Genomic DNA, 27,339 nt, shown 5'->3' on the forward strand with positions numbered 1-27,339 from the left:
CTGCCAACATTCCCTCCAGCAAGGCAGCATGTGGCTGCACACAGTGTAAACCAGCACAATGATTACAATGGAAGATAATTGAAAGGATGATGTGTGAATATAAAGACACTGCAATGGAACTCTGAGTCTACATCATAAAAGAATATAAAGCTACTGGATTACAAATAATAAATACATTAACAGTTATTGATGAGATACAGCGACTTTAATGAATCTTCTGTTTCTGCTTTTACTGTAAACTAATGTTTGTGTTTATTAATCCACCTTTTACTACGAGACCACAGAAGAAGAGGGTTTATCTCCACTTCCTGTTTCTTTCTGCTGTTTCCAAGGTTCATTATTAGAAGGTCGGTCAGCTCAGTTTATGGGAATTATTAAGGTTCAAATCCCCTCTGCTCCACACTGTCACACCAAACTCCATTCAAAAAACAGCTGTTTTAAGGAAGTAAAACCTTTATTTCCACCATCAGAGAGACTCTGATTCTCTTCAATCTACAGACACAATCTGCTCACATTGACTCAGTAACATCATTAACTAACCTGTGAGGAAGAGTTGGACACAGACACACTCACTGACTGTCTGTCATTAACTAACCTGTGAGGAAGAGTTGGACACAGACACACTCACTGACTGTCTGTCATTAACTAACCTGTGAGGAAGAGTTGGACACAGACACACTCACTGACTGTCTGTCATTACTAACCTGTGAGGAAGAGTTGGACACAGACACCTCACTGCTGTCTGCTTAACTACCTGTGGGAAGAGTTGGACACAGACACACTCACTGACTGTCTGTCATTAACTAACCTGTGAGGAAGAGTTGGACACAGACACACTCACTGACTGTCTGTCATTAACTAACCTGTGAGGAAGAGTTGGACACAGACACACACTCACTGACTGTCTGTCATTAAGAAGGGGGCGGGGTTATAAAATACATAAAATAATGTAAATTGGAGTTGTGGAGCTGGAAGACGCATGTGATCAGATTATTGATCGCGTCTTCACTTATGATTCAATCTGCGGATAAACAAACATTGCCACGGATACCAACGTTGCTCCAATATATTTGTTACTGGTAAATTAAACTAGATTCAATAAGGTAGAAAGGACCCCCCAACCCGACTTATTGCAGTTTACTTTGGTTGCAGGAAAGGTAAAATAACTGCAAAACAACAAAACAACAACCCGCGCTGTTTAGACACTGAACTGTTCTCGGTCTGATTCGCTGCGAAGGAACAACACTCAAAGATCCATCAGTGAAGAGAAAACTGGTTCCCAACAATCACTCACACTCTGTGTATTCCCTCGGACAGCAGCACTTAGCAGCTGTATGTTAAACCCACAGAGAGCCGGAGGAGGACCGGAGCACAGAGTCACTTGACCTTCATGATCCTCCAGCCTCAGACTGAAGATATAACATTTCACAGTAATATTAATACTAACTATTAATAACAATATGAACAATAATAATGATACTAATAATAATACTCCTGTACTGCACAAAAGGCTGGACTCAATACTATTTTCTGAAAACTCTCGTCTTCAGTTTCATCTCTGTGCATCCAGTACAGAGATAGGTCCACGTTTAGCCTAGCTTAGCACAAACACTGGAGACAGGGGGAAACTGATAGCCTCGCTTAGCACAAACACTGGAGACAGGGGGCAGCCAGTATTTTACTAAGAAACAAACAGCTGGTAAATCCAATATTTTTAGCTTTTCATGTTACAGTAGTATACAACCCAGATACAGTATCTAGATAAAAAAGTCCAAACACAATAGTCCAATATAGGTACAATGCATTCTAGATTAGAGATTAAAAAGGAACTAGAGACAGAGATACAACCCAGATACAAGACTCGAGGATCAAGGATATGATCTACATAGATGATCTACAGTAAATACAAGGGTAAGACCTATTTACATAGATCCAGATACAAAGATACAATCTTCATACCAGCATCCAGATACAAGGATAGGATCTAGATACAGGGGCCTGGATACAGAAGTCTGATCTAGATAGATAGAAGAGATCTAGAGTACAAAGGTAAGGCCTTTTTATATGTGATCTAGATATAAGAATACAATCTTCATACCAGCGTGCAGATACAAGACTATGATCCAGATTAAAATATCTAGACACAAGAATCTGATCCTAATACAAGGGTAAGACCTATTTACAAGGAACTAGACACAGAGATGAGATCTAGATACAAGGATACTATCTCTATACAAGGTTAAGATCCAGATAAGGATCTAAAAACAAGGTGACAATGAAGATGCAGGGATACGAAGAGTCCAGGTACAATGATGTGGTCCAGATATCTAGATCCAAGGATATCAGATCATGCTCTAGATTCAGTGGTCTGGACACAAGGATCTAGATGCAAGAATAAGATCTACATTCAAGGATCTCAATACAAGGATACATTCTCTGTACAACTATGTTAAAGTTTGATTAAAGGAACATCAGCGATGTGTTTCTGTTCTCACCCTTTATAATCCGTTTTAACTGAAAGCCTCCTGCCAGACGTCGACCTCATTTCACATCCCACAGATTCCTGTTAGTACCGATTGTTTGCCCTTAATGCAGCTGTGAGGTTGAACTGGTTGCCTCCTAATGTTCAGTAACAGAACAATAAGTCGTGACAGGCGTCTGCTGGTGGAGAAAGTGGAGCTGACGGGAGTGAAATGTGCCTCAGTGAACCCAGCAGGCAGGACGAGGTTATCAATAAAACATCATCCACAGTTTTATTATTAGACAGAGTCAGAAGCATGATGGAGGGAAGAGAGCAACAACGTGACATTTCATCGAGTCTCCGCCAGGATTATTAAAGAATGACTCTGACTCTTAATGAATACTGTTCATGTCTCAGACCAACATCATCTATTGATTACAAACATTTATCAGTTTACAGGTCGACTGATAGTCACTACACAGAGACATGTTTCAGCTCATTGGATTGGATGAACCATCTGTCTGTAACGGGCCAACGGATCAGATCAATGAACTCTTTACGAAACTTCTTTCACAGAGACTTTAGGGCGTAGACTTCATCAACAGGAAGAGTCTGCGCTGCGTTTGGCTCTGTACGTCTTCCAATTGCTTCAGAGCGTATTTCCTGCCTGACGTTGTTAGTTTGTGTATTTGTCGATGGAATTTGGGCGTTACGGCGTGACAATGCCTCAAACTGCCTTTCTGTTGCCGACCTCGTCCTCTCCCGTCTCTGCTGCGTCCTCCTCTTCCTCTAACTTTCTCTTAAATTAAGAAAATTGTTCATTGAAATGTGTTTCTGGAAACATTTTTGGTGAGAAATAATCGGTCTTGTTTTTAGATCGTCAGCGGTTGGTTTAAATGTTTTAGAGCTTCCAGACGCGCAGACTCGCCCTGCCGGACGCCACTGATTAGCATTGACCTGTACAATATGCACCGAGCTGCTAACCAGAGTTAGAACAACACTACAGGAGAACAGTTGGTTAGCAATGTGGTTGCTACGTTTCACTCTACATGGAGGACAATCCCAGTTTAGCTTAGCTACAGTAAGCTAGCCTGATGTCTCGCATCGCTTTTGGCTAGTAGAAAGCTATCGTTAGCTTTGTGCAGCTACATCATTTATTGTTGGCTAAAATCAACACTGTCAGAAGACATTAGCTAGTATAATTCATCACGTTAGCAAGCAAGCTAACATTATCCAATATTATACAATATGTTCCACTAGCTTAGCAGTAATGTTAGCTTTGACTGTTGCACACTGTTGGCACTGTAGGGAAGCGGAGAGAGAAGGTTGGGAGCTGTATTATATTTGTGATACAGTGGTGCTGTATTACGTTTCCATTGGTCATTAATTAATAATAAAGTTAACCAGCTGCAGATTATTTTATTTATTATTTTATTTACTAAAACTTCCTTGTTGTGTCTGTTCGAAGGAAACTGATAACGTCCGTAAAACGCTCTCTTTTTCTCAGTTTCCTCACTCTGTCACAGTGTCGGTCGCCCAGCTGTGTGTGTGTGTGTGTGTGTGTGTGTGTGTGTGTGTCTGTGTGTGTGTGTGTGTGTGTGTGTGTGTGTGTGTGTGTCTGTGTGTGTGTGTGTGTGTGTGTGTGTCTGTGTGTGTGTGTGTGTGTGTGTGTGTGTGTGTGTTGTGTGTGTGTGTGTGTGTGTGTGTGTGTGTGTGTGTGTGTGTGTGTGTGTGTGTGTGTGTGTGTGTGTGTGTGTGTGTGTGTGTGTGTGTGTGTGTGTGTGTGTGTGTGTGTGTGTGTGTGTGTGTCTGTGTGTGTGTGTGTCTGTGTGTGTGTGTCTGTGTGTGTGTGTGTGTGTGTGTGTGTGTGTGTGATGCTGTAGGACTATAAATAACCTGCTGTTGTGCTGAGCAAACAGTCCTCCATCAGCCCACAGAGTCCCAGCTGTGCTGAGCTCGCTGCTTCTCCACAAACAGTTAGCATCCTCACAGGAACCTGAAACTGTGGTACTGCTAATACTGCAGCTAATAATGCTAATATCACTACTGACAATATCACTACTGACAATATCACTACTGATAATATCACTACTGATAATATCACTACTGACAATATTACCACTGCTGCTAATGCTACTGCTCCAGTACTGACTGCTGTTAGCTCCACTGACAGTCAACCAATCACTGTGAGTTCTGCACCACCTTCACACAGGTCCTGGAACTAGTTGCCTTCGATAATTATACTTAAACAATTTATGGTCAACCACAAAAAACAGCCTAAAAACACAAAAACCTGCGGTGAGATCAGGAACCCCAGTAAAGGCTGTGAGGTCCTGGAGGGATTCTATATATATGATTCAGTCTGAGGTGGAACCAGTGATCCTCCTCACATTATATTATAGGGGACCCTATGGGGGGGGCCGCGCTGTTTCTAAAGCTTGTTCATGATACAAATATAATTTATGCGCTTGAACGCACCATAAATCACCTTCAGTGTCAGACTGTTACCGCCCTCTCACTGCAGACTGACTGCTGCAGGTTTCTGTCCTCCCCCTCAGAGTCCTGGTTCATTCAGAGTCCTCGTTCACTGTCAGAGTCCTGGTTCACCGCCAGAGTCCTGGTTCACCGTCAGAGTCCTGGTTCATTCAGAGTTCTGGTTGACCGTCAGAGTCCTGGTTCATTCAGAGTCCTGGTTCACCGTCAGAGTCCTGGTTCACCTTCAGAGTCCTGGTTCATTCAGAGTCCTGGTTCACTGTCAGAGTCCTGGTTCACCGTCAGAGTCCTGGTTCATTCAGAGTCCTGGTTCACCGTCAGAGTCCTGGTTCACCGTCAGAGTCCTGGTTCATTCAGAGTTCTGGTTCACCGTCAGAGTCCTGGTTCATTCAGAGTCCTGGTTCACCGTCAGAGTCCTGGTTCATTCAGAGTTCTGGTTCACCGTCAGAGTCCTGGTTCATTCAGAGTCCTGGTTCACTGTCAGAGTCCTGGTTCACATTCAGAGTCCTGGTTCACCGTCAGAGTCCTGGTTCATTCAGAGTCCTGGTTCATTCAGAGTCCTGGTTCATTCAGAGTCCTGGTTCATTCAGAGTCCTGGTTCCCGGTCAGAGTCCTGGTTCCCCGTCAGAGTCCTGGTTCCCGGCCAGAGTCCTGGTTCACCGTCAGATTCCTGGTTCATTCAGAGTCCTGGTTCATTCAGAGTCCTGGTTCCTGGTCAGAGTCCTGGTTCACCGTCAGATTCCTGGTTCATTCAGAGTCCTGGTTCACGTCAGAGTCCTGGTTCACCGTCAGAGTCCTGGTTCACGTCAGAGTCCTGGTTCACCGTCAGAGTCCTGGTTCATTCAGAGTTCTGGTTGACCGTCAGAGTCCTGGTTCATTCAGAGTCCGGGTTCACTGTCAGAGTCCTGGTTCACCGTCAGAGTCCTGGTTCATTCAGAGTCCTGGTTCACCGTCAGAGTCCTGGTTCATTCAGAGTCCTGGTTCACCGTCAGAGTCCTGGTTCACCGTCAGAGTCCTGGTTCATTCAGAGTCCTGGTTCATTCAGAGTCCTGGTTCATTGTCAGATTCCTGGTTCATTCAGAGTCCTGGTTCATTCAGAGTCCTGGTTCACCGTCAGATTCCTGGTTCATTCAGAGTCCTGGTTCACGTCAGAGTCCTGGTTCACCGTCAGAGTCCTGGTTCACGTCAGAGTCCTGGTTCATTCAGAGTCCTGGTTCACCGTCAGAGTCCTGGTTCATTCAGAGTCCTGGTTCACCGTCAGAGTCCTGGTTCATTCAGAGTCCTGGTTCACCGTCAGAGTCCTGGTTCACCGTCAGAGTCCTGGTTCATTCAGAGTCCTGGTTCACCGTCAGAGTCCTGGTTCATTCAGAGTCCTGGTTCACCGTCAGAGTCCTGGTTCATTCAGAGTCCTGGTTCATTCAGAGTCCTGGTTCATTCAGAGTCCTGCCACCGTCACTAAGTCTTCTTCATTAAAGTATAAAAGCTGACTCTGTCAACACGAAGAGTTAAAGATGGCCGATGAGTCGATGATTCAGTGAAATGAAACGTATAAATGAAGGTGGAGAAACTGTGCCAAGGGCGGCAAACAGCTGACTATTTGACCCTGGACAGTTTAGATATTTATATCCTCCAACGATCCAGCAGCTCCACTCACAATTAATCTTGTCTGAGCCTCCCCACACTGTAAGTACAGTACGGCAGCCTGCAGAGGACACAATGCTGTCTCATACATCTGTTAGCAGTCTGTTAGCATGGCATCATAACCTGGGACCTGTTAGCTTTATTCAGTGTGTTTAAGGTGGAACTGCTTTATTCAGTGTGTTTAAGGTGGAACTGCTTTATTCAGTGTGTTTAAGGTGGAACTGCTTTATTCAGTGATTGTTAGGGTGGAACTGCTTTATTCAGTGTGTTTAAGGTGGAACTGCTTTATTCAGTGTGTTTAAGGTGGAACTGCTTTATTCAGTGTGTTTAAGGTGGAACTGCTTTATTCAGTGTGTTTAGTGGTTTTAATCAGCGGGTCTGTTTGTGTTGGAGAGGAGGAGACCTCTGTGGATCATTGGGCTCCCGGTAGAAACCTCCTGAACCATGAACACTGAAGGAATCCTAACCGGGAGAAGCTGACTGCAATGACGCCAATGGTGGTGAAGACAACAACTCCCATGATCCCACGCTGCTTCAACACCATCTAACTTCCTGTTTTTATTGATATACTTTAACCGCGGTGGTCATTATTTAGTTTTTAATCTTTTTACATTTTTGCTGATATTTGTTATTAATGTACAAAATGTAAATAAACACGATATTAAGATGTAATAAAGTCTGTAACCTTCATATTAAGCTTCTGGAACATATTGATTGTGTTAGCTGGATAACGATAGCTAATGTTAATGTCGGGAGAAACTGAAACCAGCAGAAACGTTTAGTTTTATTGATCTATTGATCTATTGATGTATTGATATACTGATGTATTAATATATTGATCTATTGATATATTGATGTATTAATATATTGATGTATTGATATATTGATCTATTGATATATTGTATTGTTTTTATATATTGATTGTTGAGTATTGATATATTGTATATTGATATACTGATGTATTAATATATTGATGTATAATTTTGATATGTTGATGTATTGATATATTGATATATTGATATATTGATATACTGATGTATTAATATATTGATGTATTAATATATTGATATATTAATATATTGATGTGTTGATATATTGACGTACTGATGTATTGATATATTGATGTATTGATGTATTGATCTATTGATATATTGATCTATTGATGTATTAATATATTGATGTATTAATATATTGAACTATTGATATATTGATATATTGATGTATTAATATATTGATGTATTAATATATTGATCTATTGATATATTGATATATTGATGTATTAATATATTGATGTATTGATATATTGATATACTGATGTATTAATATATTGATGTATTAATATATTGTTCTATTGATATATTGATATATTGATGTATTGATATACTGATGTATTAATATATTGATATGTTGATGTATTGATATATTGATATATTGATGTATTGATATACTGATGTATTAATATATTGATGTATTAATATATTGATATATTAATATATTGATGTATTGATATATTGACGTACTAGTACCCTATTACCCCACTAGAACACTACGTTCTCTGAATGCTGGGCTACTTGTGGTTCCTATAGTCTCTAAAAGTAGAACAGGAGCCAGAGCCTTCAGTTACCAAGCCCTCTCCTGTGGAACCAGCTTCCAGTTGTGGTTCTGGAGGCAGACACCCTCACCACATTCAGAGTAGGCTTAAGACATTCTCTTGATAAAGCTTATAGTTAGGGCTGGATCGGTGAGTCCTGAACCATCCCTTAGTTATGTGCTATAGGCCTAGACTATCGGGGGATTTCCCATGGTGCACTGAGCTACTCTCTTCCTCTCTTTGCACTCATTCATGTACCTTTAATGCATGTTACTAACTCCACTTCTTCCCCGGAGTTCTTGGCTTTCGTCGGGTTCTCATGGATCCTGGTGGAGCCTCCTGCCATGGCCTGCTTGACTGCCATTGCAATACTGTTGTTGCTGTGCACCTGTCTGTCTGTCTGCGCCCCCCCCCCCCCTCTCACCCCAACTGGTCGGACAGACGCCACCCACCTAGAGCCGGAGGATCTGTCCTGGTTTCTGCCTTTACGGAGTTTTTGCCCTTGTCGCCAGGTCTTGCTCATGGTGGTCTGTTGGGTCTCTGTATTAATGTTAAGAGTTCGGTCTGACCTGCTCTATTTGAAAGTGTCCTGAGATAACTTCTGTTATGAATTGGCTATACAAATAAATTGAATTGAATTGAATTGATTGAATGTATTGATATATTGATGTATTGATGTATTGATCTATTGATATATTGATCTATTGATGTACTAATATATTGACATATTAATATATTGATATATTGATGTAATAATATATTGATCTATTGATGTATTGCTATATTGATATATTAATATATTGATATATTGATATATTGCTGTATTGATATATTGATATATCGATCTATTAATATATTGATGTATTGATGTATTGATATATTGATCTATTGATATATTGATCTATTGATATATTGATGTATTGATATATTGATATATCAATATATTGATATATTGCTGTATTGATATATTGATATATCGATCTATTAATATATTGATATATTGAGGTATTGATATATCGATATATGATATATTGATTTGTTGAATTACAGAGACGATGACAATAAAGGAATCTGAAGTCGAGCTTGTGGTCACATCAAAGCGTCTGCTGGCTGACTTCCTGTTTTATCTTCACTTTGTTGCAGCCGATCAAAGAGTTTCTTCTTCCTGTTTGTCTTCAAACGTCCAATCAGCTCTCAGCATCTCCGTGGACAAAATAACCTGAACGCCTCAGCAGCAGCTTCTGATCACATTAAAAACAACTCGTCCTCACAGCCACTAGAGTTTATCTATTGATTATCTACCGGTGATTACAGCTAATATTGATTTATCTTTAAAGGAACATTTCAGTATTTTCTCTCATTGAGTCCACATTGACAAACAGATCACCTTCATCAATAACTGCATATGGATCTATTGGCTCCAACTCACTGCACAGAAATATTGAAATATCAATATCAGTATAATATAACCATGATTGATTTTCTATCAGTCTGAAGTCAGAAATAATGAAATCATTAAAGCTGAAGATGTTTGAAAGCTTATAAATGATCAATAATGTTATTCAGTGTGCTAATGTTAGCTTCCCAAACTGAATATCTTTGTGTTAAGAACACTGATCAACATTATCTGACATTTTGTGAACCAAAAAAAATAATTGATTAAAGATGACTGACAGATTAATCAATAATGAAAGTATAGATTAGTTTGTGTTGAAGAATAAACTGAAGTCAGCAGCAGGTTTCTATGGAGGGCCGAACCCGCCAAAATCAAACAAATACATTTCTCTACAAAGAAATCAAACTTAAAGGTAAATAAATAGAATTAATACAAATGTACATAAATACAGAATAAAGAAATATCAATTTATGTCACATTTATACATTTATTTATTCTGAATAATATTCTGGGTGCATTTAATGGCATATTTATATATTTATTGGTTCGTTACTTATTTATTTATTTTATATTTTGGCAGTTTTGGTCCTCCATACATTAAACTGAAGGTTGTAAAACCCTGATGGATTAATTAATAATTAATTATTGACTGTAAACTGAAAATAAACATTTAATTAAACCATTGAAAGTTGTGGATTAATAGAATTTGCTGCATTTCTATCATTAGTTATCGATATTTTATGGAACAAATAATTGAAATGAATTTAAAATGAAAACATTAGTTGCATCTTTATCAATAATCTGATATTAAAATTGATTAGAAGACAAAAAGACACCAAAAGTGTATGAATAATAAAATAATTAAACAGCTTTAATTAATATTAACACACATATTATTCTGAGTTTGGGTTTATTATTCATTTTCTGTATAAATTAATTTCAGTGATCTTTGATGTATTTCTCAGTCGGCTATCGATTATCTGATTGATTTGCAACCAATCAATTAAAATCTGATGATGTTTATTGGTTAAATGTGATTAATTAAGTCCTGGTCCTGACAGCGGGTCTCTGTGGAGGTCTGGAACCAGGTAACAGCTCACCTGGACCTGGTACATGTCTCAGATCGGATCCGCCAGCAGCGCCCCACAGCCCGGCTCTACTACAGCGAACCACTCGGTGTCTCTCCGGGGCCTCTCGACAGTGAAACGCCCGCTCAGCAGCGCCGTTATCCCGGTCTCCTCCCGCTCTGAGCTCCGGTTCCCGCTCCGGTTCCCGCTCCTCTCCGTCCAGCCGGTCCGACGCCAAAGCAGCCAAACGCCGCGGGATCCGGTTTTCATGTCGCTCCGCTCCGGTGGAGGGCGGGATGAAAACAAACCGAGCAGAGCCGAGCCGAGCCGAGCCGAGTCGAGAAGAGCCGAAGTCCACACGGTGACTTCCTGTAAGGCCTTTCACAATAAAAGCGTGAAATTCAAACAGAGTGTTGGTCAGATTACTTTGAAATGTAGTCCGTTACTTACAGTGTTGGACTAGTTACTCTAAAAAATTATTATTTATTCAATTTGAATATTTTTTATATAAATGTATATGTTATAGTATTACAAGTATATAGGACATAATATGTAGATAAATATAACAATAACAATAAATATATATAACGTATGTGACATTAATATAATATATCTATATGTATAATCTGTATAATTCAGATTATTCTGTATTTCTGTGATAAAAACTTTCTGAAAAGAATGTAATGTAAATGTGCCATGGCTCCCCAGCAGCTGTGGCGGCTGCTTAAACGTAATATCGTTGTATCCTGTGCAATGACAAATTAAGGCTTCTTCTTCTTCTTCTTCTAATTTATAAAAGTAATATTGTTACTTTACTTATTGCTCCCTGCCAACAGTAATTCGTTACATTACTACAATAAAATCCAGTTTAGTTTGCTAAAATCAAAGTAATGGAGAACTTCCAAACTAGTTTCCTCCATCTGAGGATGTGACTGATCGTTGGATCAATAGGAGACAATTAAAGTAATGTAACTAACACTGTAATTAATGACGTTGTAATCTGAATACTTTTGGATTACTTCATAACCAAACATTGAAAATGTTGAGATTGAGATTGTGCACCATTACAGAGTTTATTAGTGAGAACGAGGTTTAAATAAAATTGTAATGATTTTATTTATTAATTATTGATATAATTTATTTATTTATTAATGTAACACTTTATTAATCCTGCTCAGATGAACATTAAACAAACATTAAACAACATGTTCCTGTAATTTCATCCTAAATATATAAGCACTTTAATAAATATCACTTATTTTAAATAAACATTTTAAAAAGTTCCCCGCCACAAAGTCTGATTTTGCTCATCGAACGAAACACAATTAAAAGTGTATCTTAATAAATATAATGTAAATCGCTGCTGGAAATTGGGTCTCACTGTTTTAAAGCTACATTTATTTTAATGATGGATGCTTTTATTTTGAAAGCAAAGTCTCACCACTGTCAGTTTAAAGTTTATTTTTCTTTGACACATGAAACACCTGAGAAACACCTGAGAAACACCTGAGGTGACGTAAATGAAACCTGCCGGTGAAATATTTATTTCAAACTGACCAACGGGAGGCTGAGTTTCTATAATGAGCTCACTGATCTAATTTTACAACAACAATATGAACAAACAGCAGTTTAAGAGTTAAACTACAACGATTCACAGCGATTGGTTGAATTTGTGTTAATTGTTGCAACGTTGCAACTTCCTGGAGGAACAGTCCGACTCTCCTGCTGTAAATCCTCCTGAACCTTGTAGTGCACACAGAGTGGACAGTCAACTTCCTCCGATCAGAGGAGGGCGGCCCACCTCCCATGGACCTGATAGCCTTCGGTATAATCAAAGTGAGTGTCGGTATTCTCTGTCGTGGCAAAGAAAGTGTCCAGTTTGGGAACTTTCGGTTTGCGTCTGCACTCTTTGCAGATGATGCAGTTCTGTTGGCTTCATCAGACCGTCACTCGTGTGCAGCCGAGTGGGAAGCAGCCAGGGTGAACACCACCAGGTCTGAGGCCATGGTTCTCTGCAAGAGGAGATGTTGCCCCAAGCAAAGGAGTTCAACTATCTCAGAATCTGGTTTACGAATGTCAGTAAAATGGAACGTGAGACGAACTGGCATATTGGTGAAGCAGTGTCAGCAGTAAATTCAATTCAATTCAGTTTTATTTGTATAGCGCCAATTCATAACAGAAGTTATCTCAGGACACTTTTCAAATAGAGCAGGTCTAGACCGAACTCTTTATATGAAATGAGAACTACCTTCAATAAGACAGACGAGATCCGGAGTCCAATTTCAGACCATCTGGAGGGTCGGATTACTGAATCAAACATCTGGGTTAAATCATTACCCACAATCCTCTGTAATGTGTGATAATCCTGCTGTGGCAGCATGGTCGTCCCACTGGTTGTACAGTGTTAATAAAGTTGTGTTTGTACAGTGTAACATGCTGTAAGCTAGCTAGCCATGCTGTTGCAGATTGATTGACGGGTGAATATCAGGATATTATTGGTTGAAATTGGTCTCTCTCTCTCTCTCTCTCTCTCTCTCTCTCTCTCTCTCTCTCTCACCCCAACTGGTCGAGACAGACGACCACCCACCTAGAGCCGGAGGATCTGTCCTAGGTTTCTGCCTTTTAACAGGCAGTTTTTCCTTGCCCTTGTCTCCAAGGTCTTGCTCATGGTGGTACTGTTGGGTCTCTGTAATTAATGTTATAAAGAGTTCGGTCTAGACCTGCTCTATTTGAAAAGTGTCCTGAGATAACTTCTGTTATGAATTGGCGCTATACAAATAAAATTGAATTGAATATAATTGAATTGAATTGAATTGAATCAACCAGCTGCTGAATCCACAAACTGAACAAGAGTGTACAAGTGAAAGTAACTTTCAGAGAACAGGGAGTGACTGACTGGTTTCCTGTTGGAGCTGCCTGCTGTGCTTTCAGCTGCACTCACAGACAAAATGGCTTCCAGATTAGAGGAAGATCTCTGCTGTCCTGTCTGCCACGGCATCTTTAAAGATCCGGTCATCCTGTCATGTAGCCACAGCTTCTGTAAAGACTGTCTGAAGAGCTGGTGGACAGAGAAAGTAACACGTGAGTGTCCCGTTTGTAAGAGAAGACATTCAAAGGAAGATCTACCTCCTAACTTGGCTTTAAAGAACCTGTGTGAGAGTTTCTTACAGGAGAGAGATCAGAGATCTTCAGAGGCTCTCTGCAGTCTGCACTCTGAGAAACTCAAACTCTTCTGTCTGGACCATCAGCAGCCAGTGTGTCTCGTCTGCAGAGATTCAAAGAAACACACCAACCACAGATTCAGACCCATCGATGAAGCTGCACAGGATCACAAAGAGGAGCTCCAGAAATCTCTGAAGCCTTTAAAGGAGAAGTTAAAGGTTTGTGAAGGAGTTAAAGTGAAGTTTGATCAAACATCAGAACACATGAAGGTCCAGGCCCGACGCACAGAGAGGAAGATTAAGGAACAGTTTAAGATGCTTCACCAGTTTCTAGAAGAGGAAGAGGAGGCCAGGCTGGCTGCACTGAGGGAGGAAGAGGAGCAGAAGAGTCAGATGATGAAGGAGAAGATGGAGGCTCTGAGCAGAGAGATAGCAGCTCTTTCAGACACAGTCAGAGCCACAGAGGAGGAGCTGAGAGCTGAAGACGTCTCATTCCTGAACAACTACAAGGCTGCAGTGGAAAGAGTCCAGCAGCGCCCCCTGCTGGAGGATCCACAGCTGCCCTCAGGAGCTCTGATAGACGAGGCCAAACACCTGGGCAACCTGACCTTCAACATCTGGAACAAGATGAAGGACATGGTCTCCTACAGTCCTGTGATTCTGGACCTGGTTTGATTATTACTACTCTGTTCTGGGCTCTGAGGGCTTTAACTCAGGGACTCACTTTATAGATATAATCAATGATCCAATCACAAACCTATAGCTGCCATCATTCACAGATTGATTAACAACTAAATGTTACATCAGTAATGTGTGTAAACACAGCAGCAAACAGGAACCTGGTTTCTGGACCCAGAAGCAGCTTTTACTGAGTTTATCTGGATCACGTTACTATGGAAACCCAAAACCCCCAAAAACCACTGTAAACCTGCTCATCCACATCACCATGACAACCAACAACATCATCAATATAACACATGTTCATCATCATCATCATCACCTTCATCATCATCATCATCATCATCATCATCATCATCATCATCATCTATTTCTATTGAACAGTCACAGAGACTTTCTCTGGTAGAATCTTCAGCTGTTTATAATCTACAGTGTCAATAAATGGAAACAGTCTCTCAGTGAAAGTGTGTGTGAAGGTGTGTATGTGTGTGTTAGTATCAGGATCAGAGAACGACAGCTTTCCTCTGTTCCAGTCCAGATTCACTCTGATCCTCTGGACCTTCTTCTGAACTACGAGATCAGTTTCTGGAGCTGATGGGGAGGATGCTCTGTAGTCACCAAACCAGAACCATATTCTCCATAATCCAGACTCTATGTCTCCCTTCCTCTGGACAGACTCTGCTAACACACCAGCCTGTACTGTCTCCAACCTCGATCAGCAGGTTAAACTCGGGCTCCATTATTCAGAACCAGTCTGAAAACTGTCCCTTTGGACCGAACAAACCCCCCAGTGCTCCGAAGGCCTGTGGCTCCAACTACACTCTCTCTCTGGAGTTTGTTCAACCTGAATATCAATGGCACCAAACATTGATCCTGATTGATTTGTTTCTTGATGTTCCAGAGATTGTATCTGAAGTTATCTGCTCAGAGTTTGTGTCCACTGTAATCCATCTTGTGTAAAACTGTACAATTAAAGTTTGTCATTAAGCAGAAACTGTTGATTGAACTTTAAAATGAGGGTTGAAGAGTTGCTCTTATTGTCCTCAGGCAAACTAAATGAGGAAGTGATGACGATGCGTTCATGTACATCTGGTAATATTGGACTTCTCCTGTCTCACATTAAAGATAGTTTTTGGTTGATTGGAAGTTTTCCTTCTGTTTGATGCTGTGGGGAAATATAAACATTAAAACCAACATATACAAGTTTAAACTTTCACAAAGTGGTTCAGAAACTCAGTCCAGTCCTTTTATTCTCGTCTGTGTACGTTCATTAATAAAAGTCAGAAATTCATCAACAATTAAAACATTTATTCATTTTCTTTTTACATTTTTCCCCCAAATCAGTTTATTAGTTTTTGCACAGAAATAGTTTCTTAGACAACAGCCAGCAGTGTAAACAGTCAAACAACCCACCCCGGGCCCCACCAGGTCCTGGTCCCTGCCCCCCTACCTCACAGTCACACATACATTAATTTCAGGACACGGGAGGGAAAAATAATGAAAATAAAATAACAAACAACACTAATATAATGCAGATAAAATGGGGTGAAATAAAATAATTAAAGGGGCTGTTAGCTCTTGTCGGGTTTGGCTCCTGGCCCCCCGGGACTGAGTCAGCTAACATTAGTCTTTACATGTGGTAGAAACATTTAGTCTCATTATCAGGTCAAAGAAACTCTGTGTAGAATCTGAAGAACTACACAGATCAACTCTAAAAAGGAAGGACAAAAAGACTAACAGTTTCTACCCCCAGGCCATCAGACTCTTAAACAGTACAGCCCCCAGCCCCCCCCCCCCCCCCCACACACACACACACACTCACTCAATCACTCCCACTGTGATGTGATGTCACACACAGAGCCCCTTATTACTCAGGTTTCTTTGTTTACTGTACAATGTTCTGCACTTTAAGCTGTAAGTTATATTTGAGTTATATTTTATGTTTTAATGTTTTATATTCTTAATTAAATTCTACTCTTCTATTTGTGTGTTGCCTCAGGGAGTCAAAGTAAGATTTTCATTGTGCCTATAAACCACTGTGTTTCTTACTGTGCATATGACAATAAACCTCTTGAATCTTGAATAAAGTCTGAAAGTTTGTTTCCTTTAAAGATTGAAGCCTGAATCAGAGTCTTCATGAAACCAGAACCTGGTTTTGACTCCTTCAGGACCTCCTCTGATGAGCAAAGAAATCCAAAACACTTGATAAACTGAGTCCCTGATGTTTTAATCAACAAGGTCCCAAATATTTGAACTCTGGTTTCAGGAGATGATCGGGAGATCGTGGACCCAGAAACTGAAGTTACAAAACAAAAGTACATTTTTCTGTGATTAATGAAAAGCTCTTCAGGTCGCTCACACCAGAAAGTGATCAATACATTTATCTCACAATTTGATGTAGTCATCACGACTAGTTGGTAAACTACTGTAGCTGGCAAGCTAATGGCTAACATACCCACCAACTGGGAACGTAGTACATAGTGGAGGTTAGCCGTTAGCAAACTGTCGCTGATCGCAAACCAGTCATAGAGCAGTAATAAGCTAATAAGCTGCAATAGCTTCGTCCATTTTGGACAGACTGGCGGTTGACAGACAGAAAGTTTATCGAAGCTTATAATAATAAACTTCACTGCCCTCAGACTTCTGAACACACCTGTATATCCTACAGCAAGGTGAGAGGTCAACCTGCAGGTCAACAGAGACTAGATGTCGGTCACTGAGGTTTACGGTAAAGTTCAATTCCATCTCACCAACCGCAACCTCAAGATCCAAGGTGGCAGCTTTGTGCGTCAACTAAGTGAGAGTTGTAGTAATATTCTGTTTATTAGCACTTCTGTCTTTAGTTTGTCATTAAACCAGTCGTACTGTCCCCCGTCTGTCTGTGGACATGTTGCTATGGCTACAGTGTGATGCCGTTATCAGGTGGTATTGCTAGCAATGGCTAATCGTTAACCTGGCCGGAGCTTGTTTTTCCGACTTCATCCTGAGGTAAAGGGAACGTAGCATGAGGCTGTGGAGGTCAGGGTGGTGTCTCTGAGTGGCTGAGTTGGATTGTGGGTAATGTAGGCGCAGGGTTATGACAGAGAACGTTCAGATGTGTGTGTTGCTCCGCAGTTGCTCAGACTTTGGCGCTGCTGGTTTTGGTTCCTCGTCTTCGTTTGTTTGCTGGCGTCATCACCTGTGATCGTGACATCCCTGAGGCCCGTGTCATCAGCGGTGACCTGGGTACCAGCGTTAACCAGCTCGTCTGCGACGGTGGCAGCACCGACCTCGTCAGTCTCGGTGTCAGCGGTAGCACCTCTTCGACGGCCGCCACTCTGACGGTGTTCTTGCCGTACAGCCTCCTCTCGTACTGCAGCAGCTGGTCCCAGAAGCCGGCGTTCAGCCTGACGTAGGGTCGGCTCTCCTGGACCCAGCGGTGCGCCTGGCGGAGCGTCACCCCTCTGTAACGCATCAGGTACGCCATCACCAACGCCGGTGAGCGGCTCATACCGGCAGCACAGTGCACCAGTGTGCCCCCAGCACGATTGCCATGGATACGCTCCGCCACTCGGTCGAAGTGGTCTCCAAGGCGGGCGCTGGGCAGGTCGGAGACTGGAACCCGCACGCACTCAACTCCCGGGTAGGCGGGGCAGGCGTGGTTGATCGTGGCATTGACGATGAGGGTGATGCCCTTCTGTGACACCAGTGCGGCGTTGAGGGGTCCATCGGCCCCGCTCAGGAACAGGCTGGGAGTGATCTGAGAGACCGACATGAAGCCAATCTGTCAGGAAACACATGTTGGTGTTAATGGACAAGTTAGCATGTTAGCTCTTCTGGTTCCTCTCCGCTGTCTGTTACATCCTCATATAAACTGAACTTTTGTTTATGGAGTCCCACAGGGTCGCAAACTGGGTCCTCTGTTGTTTTCACTGTATAATAATGATTTAAAGACAACCTGCTCTACTGAAACCAGGACCTGAGTTAGCATTTTAGCTAACAAAGTCAATGGTCAGATATGTCTGAAATAATGTCTGTGTGAATGTTGAAGCTTTTGTGTCTTAAATAAATTGGTTGCTACGAGAGTTTAAATGAGACTACAGAGGTTGCTGAGACTGTTCTGCCTTTACAGCCTTGTTGTGTTTCTACTGTAAACTGTTCTAACTCAAACTTTACAACATGTAGATTTGAATTAAATTTGAATTACAAGATGAAACTTAAGTGGTGACATAGTCATGTGATATAGTCATAGTTCCTTTATAATTCCTTTATAATTTAACATTAGCTTTTTACTTCTTCAAAAATTGTAACAGTGGAGTTTACTAGTGAAGATTATCTTGCAAAATGTAGTTCTGCACTGATTTAGGTCAACTTTATAGGATAACTTACATAGCCAGACACAAATGCCAAGTTAGCACCATTCACCTATATATATACTATACATGCCTATATGCAGGTCAGAGGTCTGTAATGTCTTTTTGATTCCTATTATAGTAACAATAATCATATTATCAACATTAACTTTAGTGAAGGCCAATAATTTGACACCAACTGTCTTTCAGAAATAGCTAATAAAGTCTGTTTGACAATAATACCTACAGAGGACAGTGCTGTAGATACAGGGCATAAATCAGTGCTGTAGATACAGGGCATAAATCAGTACTGTAGATACAGGGCATAAATCAGTGCTGTAGATACAGGGCATAAATCAGTGCTGTAGATACAGGGCATAAATCAGTGCTGTAGATACAGGGCATAAATCAGTGCTGTACATACAGGGCATAAATCAGTGCTGTAGATACAGGGCATAAAGGAAATATTCTCGTTTATTTATATAATAATAACTATATATATATATAATATTCTTTTATTACGTTTTTTTGGACCGTTATAGTTCGAGCTGTAAAGTCCACATTCAGATATTTAAGTAAACTTTATAATTATTATCGACAGCATCGACAGCCGACAGCCAGGCCTGGATGCTTTCTCTTTTGATGGAGGACAACGGTTTCCCCCTGCTTCCAGCCTTTGTGCTAAGCTAGGCTAACCACACCCTGGACCTCTCTAAATAATTTCCCCCTGGGATTATTAAAGTATTCTAATTCTCTGTATGAGGACAGTGTTCCTCTGTCTCAGGTCTACGTTAGGTTAATGTGTGTGTGTGTGTGTGTGTGTGTGTTACCTGCTGTCTGGTCGGTCTGGTTGTTTCTTCCTCTGATCACTGCTCTGAATGAACACACACACAAACACACACACACACACACACACACACACACACACTGATACCATAGAAGGGTGTGTGTGTCCGTCAGCCAGCCAATGACCTGAAGGGTTAATTTTAGTCCAACAGCTGAAAACTGCTCCTGAAGTCACGTGACTTTTATCAAAATAAGACCAACGGTCCTGACGACTGCACAGCCGTCCACACTCTGATTGTGTTATTGATTATCAATAACAAAGATTATGACTCAAAATCTTTAAAGTAAATTTCATGTGTAAAAAATGTTGAACAACAGATTATTGTTGTTGTTGTTGTTGTTGTTGTTGTTGTATACTTTGGGTTCAAACTGTATATGGAGGATTAAGGTTGTTATTATATTAATGAATCACTTGAATAAATAAATGAAATAAAAACAGAGAAATGTACAAATAAAAGCCAAATTCTTAAATAAATGCAGGTTAATATAGTAATATAAATAAAGATGCACATAAATAGAAAACATCTTATTTATGTGTATTTTATTATTTCTGTATTTCTCCACTCGTTTGTTAATGAGGGTTTGATTGCTAATGAATAATAACACCTCATTAATATTACTGTGGGGTAGCAGGGACACACTGATCCATATAGATCATTTATTTATTTACTTGTTCATAAATGTAATTATGTCATTACTTTGCTTAAATAGTTTTTTAGTTTATTAAGTTTCCTCATCAAATTTACAATAAAATGTTCATTATGAAAAGGTCCAAATACGTTAATGAGGAGGAACGTAGAACATCTAATAACAGGATAAATATTATAATAAAAAGAAAATACTGTTTCAGGTTCTGTGGATTGTTTTATTATTTATTAAAGGTGAGGGGTCAGTAATGATCTGTTACGGCCTCATTTAGAGTCACTATTTACTGATTTGATGAGTCCACCGTAACATATTTAATATCATCATATCAACGCTTTATTGAAATATCAAATATGAGATTAAACCAGCAGATATTTCTTCAGTATTTCTCTGGACCTTGAACTCACCTGTTGTTGTTTATGTAAGAACAAAATCTGTATTTATATATTATAATGAATGATATTAAGTATTTATTAACAGATCATTTATAGAACAACAGAAAATAAAATAAAGCAGTACAGTGTTAATTTCTATAGATAACACTATATATTAATATACATTAATAATAATATTTATATATTATTATATAGTGTTATATATTATATAGTGTTATATAATATACATTAATAATATATTATAATATTATTAATGTATATTATATATTAATACACATTAATAATATTTATATATTATTATATATTAATAGACATTAATAATATTTATATATTATTATATATTAATATACATTAATAATATGTATATATTATTATATATTAATATACATTAATAATATTTATATATTATTATTAATTTATATTATATAATAATATTCATTAATAATAATATTTATATTATACAGTGTTATATATTAATATACATTAATAATATTTATATATTATTATATAATAATATACATTAATAATATTTATATATTATATATTAATATACATTAATAATATTTATATATTATTATATATTAAAACACATTAATAATAATACTTATATATTATTATTAATGTATATTAATATATAATAATATTTATATATTATTATTAATTTATATTATATAATAATATTCATTAATAATAATATTTATATAAATATAGTGTTATATAATATACATTTTTTTTTTAATAATAATATATAAATATTATTATTATTATGTATATGAATATATATTATATATAATATACATTAATAATGAATGACACGCCCCACGCAGCATTCAGGCGCTCTGATTGGCCAGACCTCCGTCCTCATCAAGTGACGTAAGAAAGCGTAAAATAATCTGTACACGTCATGTAAAGGCGACCGCGGTGGCCGGAAGCAGTGAGCAGCAACAGTGACTGTTTGTTATTGATTACTAATCATTTAATAACTGATACACTTTATTGATCCCTTCAGCTTAGAGGAACAACCGGGAATGTGATTCTTCTTCGGTCCTGTTGGCGGCAGTGGCGGACAGCCGGAAGTTCAGAGAGCGCGAAGAAGAAGAGCTGCTAGCAGTTAGCCGTTAGCTTCCTCCGTCATGGCGGAGCTGAACCGACAGCTGCAGGAGTACCTGGCCCAGTCCAAAGGCGGCGGCACCAACACCATCTCCCAGTCCGGCTCCAGCACCGCGGTGGACCTGGACGACCCGGAGCCGGTCTCTGGGAGCTGGTTCGGGCGCTGGTCGAGCCCGTGGACCGGGAGTCCGTCCGGACAGAGCTCCGGTGGAAGCAGCAGCTTCTCCTGGCCGTGGTCTGCGGACCCGGACCCCTGCCTGCCGGGGCTGAGCCGCCGGCAGCGGCTGCTGGGCTCCGCGCTGTGCGCGTCGTTCTCCGCGCTGTGCTTCGGCCTGTCTGCGCTCTACGCGCCGCTGCTGCTGATCTACGCGCGCAAGTTCGCGCTGCTCTGGTCGCTCGGTTCGCTGTTCGCCATCGCTGCTGCGGCGCTGCTTCGCGGCCCCAGCAGACTGGCCGCCGGCCTGCCCACCTCCCCCGGAGCCGCCGTCTACCTGTGCGCCCTCGGAGGGACTCTGTACGCGGCGCTGAGCCTCCACAGCACCGTGCTGACCGCGCTGGGAGCCGCCCTGCAGGTCGCGGTCATCGTCGGGTCCGTAGTGTCGCTGCTGCCCGGAGGGAGCGCCGGGATCCGGTTCATGGGAGGGATGGCGGCGTCCGCCATCAAAAGGACCGTGACCGGGAAAACCATGCCGATCTAACCGGGGACAGAGCGTCACACAGCGGACACACTCAGCCCCTGCGCGGGCTCTACAGACTGAGTCCCAGTACAGGGTCCGGGGGCCTCCAGGGGCCGCCGAGGAGTCTGCAGCGGGTCCAGACTTTAATTCACTGTTGATACATTCCAGCCTGCTGATTATTGATTATTGGCTGCTGACAGATACTGACTGTCAGCTGAACCCTGACCTACAGGAACATACAAGAGTCTGCCTACTGGGGATCAATAACTTCATCCTCTACACACACAGACACACAGAGAGACAGACAGAGAGAGAGACAGACAGACAGACAGACAGACAGAGACACAGACAGACAGACAGGCACAGACAGACAGACACACAGACAGACAGACAGACACACAGACAGACAGACAGACAGAGAGAGACAGACAGACACACAGACAGACAGACAGAGACAGACAGACACACAGGCAGAGACAGACAGAGAGACAGAGACAGACAGACAGACACACACAGACACACAGAGACACAGACAGACAGAGAGAGAGACAGACAGACAGACAGACAGACAGACACACACAGACAGCAGACACACAGACACACACAGACAGAGAGACAGACACACACACACAGACAGACAGACACAGACAGACAGGCACAGACAGACAGACAGACGACAGACACACACAGACAGGCACAGACAGACAGACAGACAGACAGACAGACACAGACAGACAGACACAGACAGACACACACAGACACAGACAGACAGACACACACAGACAGACACACAGACACAGACAGACAGACACACAGACAGACAGACAGACACAGACAGGCAGACACACACACAGACAGACAGACAGACAGACAGACAGACAGCTGTGATCAGAGGACCAAAGATGTTTCAACCTGATAAACTTTATTTTCTCCGATCAATAACTTGTATCTGACTTTAACACAGGAAATAAATTACTAACCAGTATCATCTGTGACCTTTGACCTCTGGGTTCTGGATTTATTGATTTGATTTCTTCCTAAAATAAAGTTGTTTATCTGGCATTGATGCAAACCCATTATTGATTATTGAATGTAAACTGAGTTGAATTGTGAATCTTTATTGTCCACCTCAGTGAAAACACAAACATAGAAATCTTTTACAAAAGGTTCTGCAGACGACGTGTTGACTGTGAAATAAAAGACGGTATTTTACTGTAAAATCATCCTCAGGTGTTACCGACCAATCACAGTCTGTTCCCAGGATCTGGACCTGGTCTCAGGCCCCGATCAGGGACCAGCAGGGAAGAGACGACCGGAGGAGAGGAGGATCATGGGACTTTTTCTTTGTTTTTCTTCAGGACTACCGGCCCCGGCCGCCCCCCCTCGGTGGTCCTCTGGGTGCCGGTCCTCCTCTCCTGGGGCCCGGTCCTGGTCCAGGTCCTCCGCCGGGACCCCAACCGCCTCGTCCGCCCCGACTAGGTGGACCGTAACCCCCGTCCTCTCTCTGAGGGGGGCGGCCTGCGGAGACCACATGAGACCACATGAGTAACAAAGTTCTGATTCTGGTTGTATCGACTGATATTGATTTCATATTGATTGATTCAATGACTATATACTAATATATGTGTATTGATTATATAAGTCTGATTCTAACCTCCGTCAGCTCCCGGGGACTCTCGCTCTCGGGGGTCTCCGGTTCCCGGGCCGTCCTGCCACGGACGCTTGCGGGGGGGCAGAGACGCCATGTCCATCCCCTGCAGGGAGGAGGAGCGCTCGCGACCGGCCGGAGACGACCCATCATGCATCTGCTGACCGTCTCGATAACCATCATGACCTACAGACAGGAAGACAAGGAGACCACCGCCACAATAAGAGTCTGCAGAAAGTTATTTTTTGTTATATTAGTATAAAAATATGAAGTTTATTTGCTGTCTCAAGGTCTTGCTCATGGTGGGAACTGGTCTCTGAAGTGTTTCCTAACATTAACTATCAGCTGTAACTAGCTGTGTTTTATATTTATAGCAAAAATTAATAAAGGAAAAGGAGGAAGTTGACCGAGGTTTGCTCAACTGTTAACAGTAAACTGGTTTGGACAGACAGTCCTGGTTCCTCTCACCTCCTCCTCTGGGTGGACCTCCCCCTCGAGGCGGCCTCCCTCTGCCTCCGTTGTCCCAGCCTCGACCAATCTCCTCCGAGCCGTCGAAGCCCTCCTCCTGGCCACCGTACTCGTCAGGGTAACCTCGACCTCCGGGCCGGCCGGGGCCTCCTCCTCTGAACCTGAAACACCCAGAGTCCAGTTCAGACCTCACAGTCTGCAGGTTTCAGTTCTAGCTCTGCCCCACTTCACATTCAGCCTCAAAAGGTGTCTCACCTGTCGTCTCTCCGTCCTCTGAACTCTCCTCCACTGAACCTCTCCTCGGGGCCCCAGTTCCCCCCGTTCCCTCCTCCTCGGTGTCCTCCCCCCCTGTGGCCTCCACCTCCTCCTCCCTGGTACCCAGGTCCAGGTCTCCAGCCCTCCTCGCCTCTGCTGTGGAATTCCTGGCCTCCATCAAAGTCCTGCGGTCCACGGCGACCCTGCTGGTTGTCCCCCCAGTAAGGACCCGAGCCCTGGTCTGGTCCTCCAGGACCCTGCCGGTCAGGAGGGCCCATGTGGTGGTTGGGTGGCGGCCCCCGAGGGTCTCCTGCAGGACGACCGTCATAATATTAAAATAATTAAATGATTATAGTCCGATGGATCTCGTTCCACCTTTACAGCCTGGTTGTGGTTCTACTCTGAACTGTTCTACCTTTACATTTTAATTGTTACACTAATCAGCTGTTTACTTCTGGTGATTACCTTCAAAAGTCCTAGAAGTGGTTAACATGAATCACTTCAAGCTCAAGGAGGCGTTTGTGGGCCTCACATGGAATAAATATGACTCTGGTCTTACCTTTGTTGTTGGGCCCCTGCTGCCCCATCCCATGCATCATAGGCCCCGAGTTCTGGCCCTGGAAAGACCAAATCAGATTTATCTAGTACTCCTTCACACAGCAGTTTTAAAACCAGCCTGAACCTGGTCCTGAACCAGTCCTGATGATACAACAGGAATCCTCTGGGACTAAACACATGAACTCACCTGGTGCTGCATAAATGGGGGCCCCTGCATATTTGCTGGAGGTCCCTGCATTTTTCCATGGGGGCCCTGCATGTTTCCTGGGGGCCCCTGCATGTTTCCATGGGGTCCCTGCATGTTTCCTGGGGGCCCCTGCATGTTTCCATGTGGTCCTTGCATGTTACCAGGAGGGCCCTGCATGTTTCCATGGGGTCCCTGCATATTTCCTGGAGGCCCATGCATCCCTCCCGGGGGCCCCTGCATGTTGCCCATCCCATAGTTGTTTGGCATGTTGCCGTGTGTCCTGGGTGGGGGCCCCATCATCCCACCCTGCATGGGACCCTGAGGGCCCATCATGCCCCCCTGAGGTGGAGGCCCCTGCGGATCCCTTGGACCCATTCCTCGAGGAGGGGGTCCCATCATCCCACCAGGGGGCCCCTGCATTCCTCTGGGTCCCATACCATGAGGCCCTTGGGGACCCATGTTTCTGGGAGGACCTGGATGTCTCTGCATACCTTGTGGTCCTTGCATGTCTGGTGGTCCCATTATGCCCTGAGGGGGCCCCTGGTGAGGCTGGGGTCCAGAGGGTGGCCCCATCTGTCCAGGAGGCATGAATGGAGGCTGCATGCCTCCAGGGCCCATGGGAGGCCCCATGTTGTTGGGCATCTGCTGAGGAGGCATGCTTGGGGGGAAGCCTTGCTGGCCAGAAGGCATCGGCCCCCCAGGACCTCCGGGGCCTCCTGGGCCAGGGAAGGGGGGCATAGGACCTTGTCCCTGTGGGGGGCCCATGTTCCCGTCGGCGTTCATCTGGTTCATCCGATCCATCTTCATTTGCTGCACCAAGAACCAACGAGAAAGAGGTCAGACTGACTTTAGATCATAACTGACACTTTTATAAGGTTTACTGGGTGGTTGTAAGGGGGGCAGTGGGTACCTACAGAGGTCTGGGTGGTTGTAAGGGGGGGCAGTGGGTACCTACAGAGGTCTGGGTGGTTGTAAGGGGGGCAGTGGGTACCTACAGAGGTCTGGGTGGTTGTAAGGGGGGCAGTGGGTACCTACAGAGGTCTGGGTGGTTGTAAGGGTGGCAGTGGGTACCTACAGAGGTCTGGGTGGTTGTTAGGGGGGCAGTGGGTACCTACAGAGGTCTGGGCGGTTGTTAGGGGGGCAGTGGGTACCTAAAGAGGTCTGGGTGGTTGTAAGGGGGCAGTGGGTACCTACAGAGGTCTGGGCGGTTGTTAGGGGGCAGTGGGTACCTAAAGAGGTCTGGGTGGTTGTAAGGGGGGCAGTGGGTACCTACAGAGGTCTGGGTGGTTGTAAGGGGGGCAGTGGGTACTTACAGAGGTCTGGGTGGTTGTAAGGGGGGCAGTGGGTACTTATAGAGGTCCGGGTGGTTGTAAGGGGGGCAGTGGGTACTTACAGAGGTCTGGGTGGTTGTAAGGGGGGCAGTGGGTACTTACAGAGGTCTGGGTGGTTGTAAGGGGGGGCAGTGGGTACCTACAGAGGTCTGGGTGGTTGTAAGGGGGGCAGTGGGTACTTACAGAGGTCTGGGTGGTTGTAAGGGGGGCAGTGGGTACTTACAGAGGTCTAGGTGGTTCTTAAACCATAAGTGGGCGGGACTAAGCTGAAGTTGCTAATTTAACCCTGAAATGGGGTTGATCAGAAGTTGGGATATTTATGACCATTTACAGGACAGCCACAGAATTGAGCTTCAGATCAATGTTATTGATCATGAAAGTAAGACAACTATCAGTGTAA

General features: G+C 42.7%; 5 protein-coding genes and 3 long non-coding RNA genes across 9 annotated transcripts in view; 3 read left to right on the forward strand and 5 right to left on the reverse strand.

The window, feature by feature from the left end:
• pex5lb (peroxisomal biogenesis factor 5-like b) overlaps positions 1-10,984 on the reverse strand; it is a 33,679-nt gene extending 22,695 nt beyond the window's left edge. For both annotated transcript variants that reach the window (XM_051394401.1, XM_051394400.1), the window contains exon 1: positions 10,683-10,984. In XM_051394401.1, coding sequence (XP_051250361.1) covers positions 10,683-10,697 — 15 coding nt within the window. In that variant the 5' untranslated portion in view covers positions 10,698-10,984. The remainder of the gene's footprint in view (positions 1-10,682) is intronic.
• On the reverse strand, positions 436-4,136 carry LOC127360153 (uncharacterized). The gene is made up of 2 exons (XR_007883309.1): positions 809-4,136; positions 436-650 (listed from the first exon to the last, which is right to left on the reverse strand). It is a non-coding gene; the product is annotated as an uncharacterized LOC127360153 (long non-coding RNA).
• A 2,529-nt stretch (positions 10,985-13,513) lies between the features above and the next one.
• LOC127360135 (E3 ubiquitin-protein ligase TRIM35-like) lies at positions 13,514-14,500 on the forward strand. Its single transcript, XM_051394403.1, has one exon. The coding sequence runs from the start codon at positions 13,598-13,600 to the stop codon at positions 14,483-14,485; it is 888 nt and encodes a 295-aa protein (XP_051250363.1). The 5' UTR covers positions 13,514-13,597; the 3' UTR covers positions 14,486-14,500.
• A 2,194-nt stretch (positions 14,501-16,694) lies between these two features.
• On the reverse strand, positions 16,695-20,083 carry si:ch1073-184j22.2 (dual specificity protein phosphatase 18). Its single transcript, XM_051394407.1, has 2 exons — positions 19,650-20,083; positions 16,695-18,251 (listed from the first exon to the last, which is right to left on the reverse strand). The coding sequence occupies exon 2, from the start codon at positions 18,240-18,242 to the stop codon at positions 17,607-17,609; it is 636 nt and encodes a 211-aa protein (XP_051250367.1). The 5' UTR covers positions 18,243-18,251; positions 19,650-20,083; the 3' UTR covers positions 16,695-17,606.
• A 1,444-nt stretch (positions 20,084-21,527) lies between these two features.
• Positions 21,528-22,787, forward strand: sft2d3 (SFT2 domain containing 3). Its single transcript, XM_051394406.1, has one exon. The coding sequence runs from the start codon at positions 21,839-21,841 to the stop codon at positions 22,511-22,513; it is 675 nt and encodes a 224-aa protein (XP_051250366.1). The 5' UTR covers positions 21,528-21,838; the 3' UTR covers positions 22,514-22,787.
• An 807-nt stretch (positions 22,788-23,594) lies between these two features.
• wdr33 (WD repeat domain 33) overlaps positions 23,595-27,339 on the reverse strand; it is a 28,574-nt gene continuing 24,829 nt past the window's right edge. Inside the window, exons 16-21 of the mRNA XM_051394395.1 lie at positions 25,609-26,418; positions 25,423-25,480; positions 24,864-25,173; positions 24,609-24,769; positions 24,147-24,326; positions 23,595-24,010 (exon numbers count right to left, since the gene is read on the reverse strand). Of these exons, the coding sequence (XP_051250355.1) occupies positions 23,853-24,010; positions 24,147-24,326; positions 24,609-24,769; positions 24,864-25,173; positions 25,423-25,480; positions 25,609-26,418 (1,677 nt within the window). The 3' untranslated portion in view covers positions 23,595-23,852. The remainder of the gene's footprint in view (positions 24,011-24,146; positions 24,327-24,608; positions 24,770-24,863; positions 25,174-25,422; positions 25,481-25,608; positions 26,419-27,339) is intronic.
• LOC127360148 (uncharacterized) lies at positions 26,427-27,061 on the reverse strand. Its single transcript, XR_007883299.1, has 3 exons — positions 26,838-27,061; positions 26,560-26,759; positions 26,427-26,518 (listed from the first exon to the last, which is right to left on the reverse strand). It is a non-coding gene; the product is annotated as an uncharacterized LOC127360148 (long non-coding RNA).
• Positions 26,572-27,179, forward strand: LOC127360152 (uncharacterized). The gene is made up of 4 exons (XR_007883308.1): positions 26,572-26,665; positions 26,824-26,925; positions 26,966-27,045; positions 27,087-27,179. It is a non-coding gene; the product is annotated as an uncharacterized LOC127360152 (long non-coding RNA).

The sequence above is a fragment of the Dicentrarchus labrax genome, unplaced genomic scaffold (assembly GCF_905237075.1).
Source record: "Dicentrarchus labrax unplaced genomic scaffold, dlabrax2021, whole genome shotgun sequence".
Lineage (NCBI taxonomy): Eukaryota > Metazoa > Chordata > Actinopteri > Moronidae > Dicentrarchus > Dicentrarchus labrax.